General features: G+C 43.1%; 1 protein-coding gene across 2 annotated transcripts in view; it reads right to left on the bottom strand.

Moving 5' to 3' along the window:
- Positions 1-8979, bottom strand: part of Adamtsl1 (ADAMTS like 1) — a 387047-nt gene that overhangs the window by 60070 nt on the left and 317998 nt on the right. For both annotated transcript variants that reach the window (XM_005352697.2, XM_026782337.1), the window contains one exon: positions 1136-1264. In XM_005352697.2, coding sequence (XP_005352754.1) covers positions 1136-1264 — 129 coding nt within the window. The remainder of the gene's footprint in view (positions 1-1135; positions 1265-8979) is intronic.

Below are 8979 nucleotides of genomic sequence, written 5' to 3'. Positions count from 1 at the left end.
TCCCTCCCTCCCTCCCTTCCTTCCTTCCTTCCTTCCTCCTCCTCCCTCCCTCCCTTTCTCTTTCCTTTCCTCCCTCCTTCCCTTCCTTACTTCATTCCTTCCTTCTTCCATTTCTTTCTTTGTGTGTGTATGTTATATGAGCATGTGTGTGAGGGTGCACATACCTAGTGCATGCATGCAAAGGCCAGAGGAGGGCATAGAGCATCCTCTATTGCTCTCCACTTCAGTTTTTGAGAGCCTCTGACCCAGTGAGCCTGAAGCTTCTCATTTTGGGTAGGTGTGCTGGGATCCACACGTCTCCATCCCTCGATGCTGGGGCATGTGCAGTCATGCCTGGCTTTTACATGGTGCTGGGGATTCAAACTCACACCCTCTTGTTTGCACAAGTGTCCTAACCCACTGAACCATTTCCCAACTCAGAAGCAGCATGACGTTCTATTTTCCTTTGTCTGGGCTCCCTGGTTAGTCTTCCAAGGTCACCCATGGTCCATCTGCCACCCACCTTATAAAGATTTAAGCCCTACACATTCTGATTTAAGCTCTTGTTATTCCCTGGACAACACCAGGCTTTTCATCTTCCAGGAAAATTTCCATATGCTTTTTCTTTTTCTACCTGGAACACCCTTGCCTTAATTCTTACATGCCCACATTCTCTTCATATGAAAAATTAAGAATAGAAACCAAACCAAAACAAAGGAGCCCAGAGTATGTCACACAGCTACAATCCTAGCACTTAGAAAATTGTGGTAGAAAAGTCATGGATTTGAAGCTTCACAGGGAGTAAGGCAGCCTCACTCTATAACAGGACAAATAAAACAAACACCACCGCAAAGGGCACATACACAAACCAATGTTGAGTAGCTAGATGTAATCATTCCATGCCATATCACACTGTACCCCATAAATGTACACAACTATGATTTGTCTAATAAAAACCCCAATGCCTCTTTTGGTCTACTAGGCTCAGGCAGAATAAATCTCCTCTTTCTAATTTTATGATGTGCCTGCGCTTTCTGAATGAGGTTTGCTTTTCAGCGGACAGGAGAGTTTGTGTTTCATTGGTCTGTGTATTCCCCAGCCTCTGCCAAAGCTCTGCCAGCATCAGAACATACCGACGTGCAGTTGGATTGCTCACCTGCCACTTGGCAGTTAATGGTCACATTCACGCCTCGCACTGTCCTGATGGTGCCTCCGACGTCCACCATGACTGCAGGCTTCTCTGTGTTGAGCACGGTCATTCGGGATGTTTTCACGAGTGGCTTTCCTGAAGACAAGAAAGAAAGAGAGCTGTCACTAACAGTGTTGTGGGCTGGGGTACTGAAACACAGGGAGGCCAACAGAGAACACTTGTTCTTCTCGGGCACCCAATACCACATGCTTTGCCTGGGGGGAAAACCTGTTATCTGTTCACTCACACGCCTATCATAGACTTAACAGGAAAAAACAAACAGACCAAAAAAAAATCAAACAAAAAACAACAACAACAACAGCAACAACAACAACAACAACAACAAAGGGCTGGAGAGATGGCTCAGTGGTTAAGAGCACTGGCTGCTCTTCCAGAGGTCCTGAGTTCAATTCCCAGCAACCACATGGTGGCTCACAACCATCTGTAATGAGATCTGGCGCCCTCCTCTGGCGTGTGGGCATACATGGAGGCAGAATATTGTATACATAATAAATAAATAAATCTTTTAAAAACAAACAAACAAACAAAAACCCCAACAACAACAAAAAACCCAAGGTTGAAGAGATAAACATGGTGTCCAAGTGAGGATAACATAGACTTTCAATCAGTGTAAATTCTATAAAAGATAGATTTTAAGGGCTTAATTTGTACTTTGAGACAGTTCTGCAGTTCACACACAGCTGTAAGAAGTAACAGAGCAATCCCTTGTGTAACTTGTATCCGTGTAACTTGTACTCCCATAATGCAGTCAGGTTACTCAACTACAGCACACTTTCACGCTCACAAGGTGGATATTCACAAGGGTAGGTCACAGAGCGTCTGCCTCTTTCAGCATCCCTCATGAAGTCTATAACCTCCCCTAGATTCTTGGGCCACCATTCCTATGGCTTTTGTTCCCTTGTTTTCAGCATCTGACATGTCACATAAATGAAATCACACAGTTGGTCACCTTTCGTGTTTGACTTCCTGCCAGCTCTCTGAGCTCTCCAGAGATTCTTCTAGCTCTTATAACAAATTATGGTTCCATTTTAAAATGGCGTGGTACTTTTTTATCACAGAGTAGTATTCTATGACATGGGGGAACCACAGTTTGTGTTTTTCTGTTCAGCTGCTGTAGAATATCTGGGTGGTTTCCAGATCTTGATACAGCTGTTATAAACACTCCGGTGCAGGTAGCTGTGGGGACATCTGTCTTCATTTCTCTGACATCAATGAGTAGGAACGCAGCTGAAATGCCATATGGCAGTCCCCCCTCCCTCTCTCCTCAATACTTTTTATTTCTTTCATCCGATAGTTGCACAGTGGCATCTTGGTGTGGTTTAAGTTGCATTTTCTTCATGGCTGATGCCGTGAGCTCTCTCTTGTGTGTGTATTTACCACATGCATATTGTGTGAAGAGGTATCGATTCATGTCATTTCAGAATTTAGAAATTATTAGTCAGAAGTTTATTAAGTAGTAGCATTAAAACAGGAAAAGCTAATAGAGCCGCAGGTTTGAATTTCTCTCCAACCACTGGGAGTCAGCACTCAATCAAAGCATCATGCTGGAGCAGCTTGGTCCTCACATTGGGTGCCTCTTCACCAGGAGAAGCAGGGGCAGGAGTCCTTTCAACTAATTCTTACTTTTCCTCTTTTTTCTTTATAAAGAAACAGATTGCCATCAAAGCGTCCCTTTGGGGGAATGTTTGAAAGGTTACTCTGAGTAAATGGCATCTTAACTGTCTTTGTGTGACTTAGTTTTGTTGCATTACAGAAAGGAGCAAAATGGCTGGGCGGTGGTGGCACACACCTTTAATCCCAGTACTTGTGAGGCAGAGGCAGGTGGATCTCTGTGAGTTTGAGGCCAGCCTGGTCTACAGAGTTAATTCCAGGACAAGGTTATTACACAGAGAAACCTTGTTTTGACCCCCCCCCCCGCAAAAGAGGAGCAGAATGTGCAGACTTCATCACATACAGTAACACTGTACAGCCACACCTAGCCCCTGCCTTCCTGTTTGGTGTATAGATTCCTTCTGGGAGCCTCACGTCTTTCCTGGGGTTTGGACCGTGCACTCAGGCATGGCATAGGCCCACACATGCTCCATAGTAGCTTCCTCATTCACATGGAGTTTCCAGTTATGTCTAGGAATGAAGGCTTTGCCTAGATTTGTGTTTCTTCTCCCATCACATGCTGTCCCTGCCCCTTGGTTCAGATTCACACAGCTGTCATCTCCAACAAGTCAAATCCTTGTCAACTGGAAAGAAGATAACCGGTCTGGAGATTGGACGTTTCTTTCAGTCCCCCAGATGACATCTATTTCCACTTGCTGCTTCATGAAAGGGTCAACTGGGGTGTCACAATCTGGGCTGCAGGGAACTTAGAATCAAGCAGACAAACAATAATTATAACACAAGTGGACTACAGCAAGCCCCCTTCCAAGAGTTCAGATAAAAGAAGGGCAGAAAATTGAGCTGATAGAAACATTATTACCATGAAGAGTGGCAGACACCTGAGTTGATCTAAACCTTATTTACCATGAAGGAAAGGAGTCTTAGAGAGGCAGGTATCTAAGGGACACCCTGTGACTTCTCTGAAGTGCACTGGATCCCACAGCTGAGATCACATGATTTCTGCTGTGGTTGAACTGTCCTCTGCAGCAGGAGGGAGAGGCTGGAAGCCTTAGTCCCAATTGCCATGCTCTATTTGAAGATTTTGTAATCGGATTACTTATTTTGTCTTTGATTCTTTACTTTTTAAACATTTAAAAATTCTGCAATGCATATTGTAGAGCTAAATTCTCATCCCCAAGATGGGCTTATCAGCAGGTTTTCTGGCAGCAAGCACCAGCAGGCACCAGGGCCTCCGGACTCTTTGGATTTGCAGCAAAGCTACCAACAGGGGCTGGTCACCTGGGATGACTCTGATCGCCTTCTTCAATGCCTCATCTGCATATTTCTGGGGATAGGCCACCCAGGTTTTAGAGATGAACAGTCAAATAGCATAAGCCGGGGCCCATGACTGACATCTTCACGGGATCTGGGTGTCCTTGCCCAGAAGCAGAGCTGACTCCAGTAACTTGTACTTCATTGAGGGTGGCTGATCCTCTCCTGGGAGTGCCCATGCAGTATGGTGAGGCAGTCTTCCCATTTTCATTGTGCGTATCTGTGACTGTCTTCTTGCATCTAAAAACCTGTAGCCACTATGTATTTTACTACTGAATCTTAAGAGGTCTTTATAGTTCAGCTATGGTTCTTCATCAACAAGTGTTCTGTAAATTCTCACCCAGTCGGTACCTTTCCTTTTCACCTTAGCAGGCCCTTCCACAGACCTAAGTGCTTTAACTTTGATAACATACAATTTATAATTTTTATGGGTTACGATTTTTTTATATCAAGTATAGGAACTACTTATATAGATCTAAATTCTGAATGGCTACTTTCCTATGATTTTTTTCTTATAAGTTTTATGATTTAAGTTTTATATTCAGTTTATTGACAATTATTTTTCTATTTTTTTGTACTATTTTATTGTCCTCAAACTTTTTTTTATATCAGGAAACCAATTTTTATTGATTTGGAACTTTGGAATTCCTGATTGATTTTTAAAATAACTTAATACCATTATTAAAAATTAAACTTTTGGGATTCCATTAAACATCAAAATAAAAAATGTGCTGAGTGAAAACAGCTACTTAGTGTCAGCCTATGGGATGGGAAAAGATCTTCACCAGCCCCACATCAGATAGAGACAGATCTCAAAGATATATAAGAACTCCAGAATCTAGCATCAAAATACCAAATAATCCATTTTAAAAATGGGGTATAAATCTAAACAGAAAATTCTCAACAGAAGAATCTCAAATGGCTGAGATATACTTGAAGAATTGTTCAACATCCTTAGTCATCAGGGAAATGTAAATAAAAATGACCCTGAGGTGCCAATTTATACCTGTCAGAATGGTTAAGATCAAAAACACCGAGGACAGCTTATGTTGGAGAGGATGTGGAGTAAGGGGAACACTCCTCTACTGCTGGTGGAAATCGAAATATCAATTTCTCAGAAAATTGGAATCAATCTACCTCAAGACCTAGATACACCAATCTTGGGCATGTACCTAAAGGATGCTCAATTATACCACAAGAACATTTGCTTAACTATGTTCTAGTAGCATTATTCATGATAGGCAGAATCTGGAAACAACCTAAATGCCCCGCAGTCAAAGAATGGATAAAGAAAATCTGGTACATTTACATAATGGGGTATTATTATTCAGCTGCTAAAAATGACATCATGAAATTTGCAAGCAAATGGATGAACTTGGAAAAGAGTGAGGTAACACAGACCCAGAAGACAAATATGTTATGTACTCACTCATAAGTGGATATTAGGTATAAAGTAAAGAATAACCAGACTACAATCCATAGCCCCAGAGAGGCTAGGTAATAAGGAGGGTCCAAAGAGGGATTCATGGATTTCTCTGGGAAAGGGAAATAGAAGACATTTCCTGGATAAACTGGGGACAGTGGGGAGGGAGGGTGGGATGTGTGTGGTGGGGGGTAATGGGAAGATGAGAGATCAGGTTGGGTGGGTTGTGGGTGGGATGAAGGGAGATAATAATGAAAGAGACATCTTGATGGGGGAGGAGGCATTTCACTGTTAGGGAGAAACCTGGTGCCAGAAAAATTCCCAGCCCAGGAATCCACAAGGATGACCTCAGCGAAGACTCCTAACAATACTGGAGAGGCTGACTAACCTGGACATCTCCTATCATTAAATTGGTGACTACCCTAATCAGAGAGCCTTCATTCAATAATTGATGGTAGCAGATGCAGATATTCACAGCTAAAGCACTGGGCTGAGCTTTGGGAGTTCTGTTGAAGAGAGGGAGGAAAGATTGTACGAGTTAGGGGGTCAAGGTCATGATGGGGGAACCCATAGAGATAGCTGACCTGAGCCCCTGGGAGCTCATGGACTCTAGACCAATACCTAGGGAGTCTGCAATGGACCAATCTAGGCTCTCTACATGTGTGTGACAGTTATGTAACTTGGTCTGTTTGTGGGACTCCTTGCAGTGGAATCAGGACCTGCCCTGGGCGCTTGACCTGGTTTTGGGAACCTATTCTCAATGTTGGGTTTCCTTGCCTAGCGTCAATGCAGGGGGAGGAGCTTGGTCCTGCCTCAACTTGACGTGCCATACTTTGTTGATGCCCATGGGAGATCAGCCTCTTTCTGAATGGAGATGCGAGAGGAGTGGATGTTGTGGTGGGTGATGAACGGGAGATAAGGAAGGAGGGGAAACTGTGATCACGACATAAACTTTAATTAAGAAAACAAAAAGAACACAGATATTTAAATAAATTCTAGTCAGTGTTATCCATCTGTGAGTTGTTTTTGTATAGGGTATGACACTCAGATAAAATTCCCTTGTTTGTAGCCTCTGGCTAACCAGTTGTTCTGATACCCTTTATTGGTAGGCTATCTTTTTGACTACTTTGGATGGCTTCTGCATCATTGTCAAGATGAGTTGAGCATGTTTGTGCAGGTCTGTTTCTGTTCACCGCATCTTTGCCCTGCCAATAGCATACCGCCTCAATTACTGTAACTATATAATCACAGTCTGGCAAGTGATTCTTCCTGCTTATTCTCCTTTGCTACTCTACTGCATCTTTTTATAGACTTTTCAAACCAACGTGTCCATACTTAGAAAGCCTTGTTAAGATTTTGATAGGAATTATTATCAGTCATAAATATCAGTTATGGAAAAACCAATCTGTTTTTGTCTTCTAGTCTATGGAAGACCATATGTCCATTTATCTTTCCAGATAGTTTAGAGATGTGTTGCTGAATTTTTATTTAGTTATTTCTTTGCAGGGATGGCTAACACTATGTTTTAAGTTTCATTGTTTATTTCTGGTATATGGAAATGTAGGTACATGTTGGTCCTAGGCCCTTTTTATAAGTTTTTAGGACATTTTTATGTAGACAATCGTTCCCTCTGAAGAAAAGGACAAGCTTTACTTTTCCTTTGTCAATCTGTGTGGGGAACCAAGGAAGTCCTGGGTGAATATGCAAAGAATGAATGAAGTCTTGAGCGAATGTGTGCTGTTTAACATGGCTATGGTCATGTCAAGGACCTCACTGTGTCAGAGCCATGCAGAAATGGCAAAGCTTCCCCTTATGATGAGGCTCAGGGAGAGCAAAGTTTCCTCTGGCCTGACTTTTTAATGTTGGCAGTGTATGGAAAACCTAGCAACTACAGCTTCCTCCTCCCAGGTGACTGCAACCTGAGACTGCCCCCCTATAGAGACTTCCTAAGGAGAGACTAGCTTACCTTCCCCTGAGCTGCACATAATAAAAATCAGCAAGGCTCTGCATTGCTGTGCACAGTTGGGGCTGTTTTACCAGAGTGAGCACAGCCTACCCGATCCTGGCTTTTCTGTGTATGTGTCTGTGTATCTGTCCCTTTTCATTCCCTCCCAGACCCAGTCTCACTGGATGAAGCAACTCTGTATGCCTCTTATTTGCTTTCTTACATTATACACTGGGTTTTTACATTATACACTGGATCTTCTAACATTGTACTTAGTAAGGATAGTGTCTCAGTTAGGGTTTTATTGCTGTGAAGAGACACCATGACCACGGAAACTCTTATAAAGGAAGGAAGCCATTTAATTGGGCCGGCTTATAGATCCAGAGATTTAGTTCATTATCATCATGACAGGAAGCATGACAATATGCGGTAGACATGGTACTCGAGAAGGAACTGAGAGTTCTACATCTTGATCCACAGGTAGAAGAAGACTGTGTACCACACTGGATGTAGCTTGAGCATATGAGACCTCAAAGCCTGCCTCTATAGTGACACACTTCCTCCAACAAGGCCACACCTCCAAACAGTGCCACTTGCTCTGGGGGGCAAACATTCAAACATGAGTCTATGAGGGGTGGCATTCCTGTTCAAACCACCACAGATAGTGAAAGCAAGTCTTAAAGTGATGAATGATTTTAAAGGTAGCCCGGGTATTTTGTATTCTGTTATAGGACATCACTATCCTATGTAATTCTTCTGTTTTAAGTAGTTTGGACATTTCCTCTGTAACCATATAGACATGGAAGCAGAGAGATGCAGAAGTCCAGCTTCCTTGCTTGCTTCTTATGTTTCCCATGTCAGGGGTTCCTCATTACTGATGGGCTTTCTGGATACCCATTGGTCTTCACCATCACCCCAGTGGAAACAGCCTCCCTGGCAGCTGTTAAGAGGTTGTTATGGTCTGATTCTCACATGAGCATGGGAGTAATAAGAATTCTATGGGAAAAGTAGAGGTCCAGGTTCCCCGAATGTTCTCATTAGCTTCCTGTAGGTATGAAACCCATTTTCTCACACCTACCTCCATGGATGTGTTGAAATAGGTACCTCATTTTATGCTGTCCATGATGGAAGACGAGGAAAGGCTCCTTAACCACCCTATGTTGGTATGCTGTACAGATCACAGTGTTTCTGTTAAACCTCAGTCTTGCTACCTCTTTCCTGTTACTTCTGCTAGAGAGGATAAGCTTTTAGGATATACAAATAAAATTTCTTTTTCACATACTCATTGGCATTTCCTTGTAGCTACCTTCTGCAGCTCCAAGTTTGGAGTTTAGGAAGCAAAAAGGAAGCCGAATAAATTCCCAACTATGTGAGCTGAACTGTCCCTCAGTCGCCAAGGTCTCTAGCCAGTCTGGTCCCCCACCCCAACTGTGTGAGCTGAACTGTCCCTCAGTCGCCAAGGTCTCTAGCCAGTCTGGTCCCCCACCCCAACTGTGTGAG

This window comes from Microtus ochrogaster, chromosome 10, assembly GCF_000317375.1.
Source record: "Microtus ochrogaster isolate Prairie Vole_2 chromosome 10, MicOch1.0, whole genome shotgun sequence".
Classification (NCBI taxonomy): Eukaryota; Metazoa; Chordata; class Mammalia; order Rodentia; family Cricetidae; genus Microtus; species Microtus ochrogaster.
This window is presented reverse-complemented; position numbering and strand designations above follow the sequence as displayed.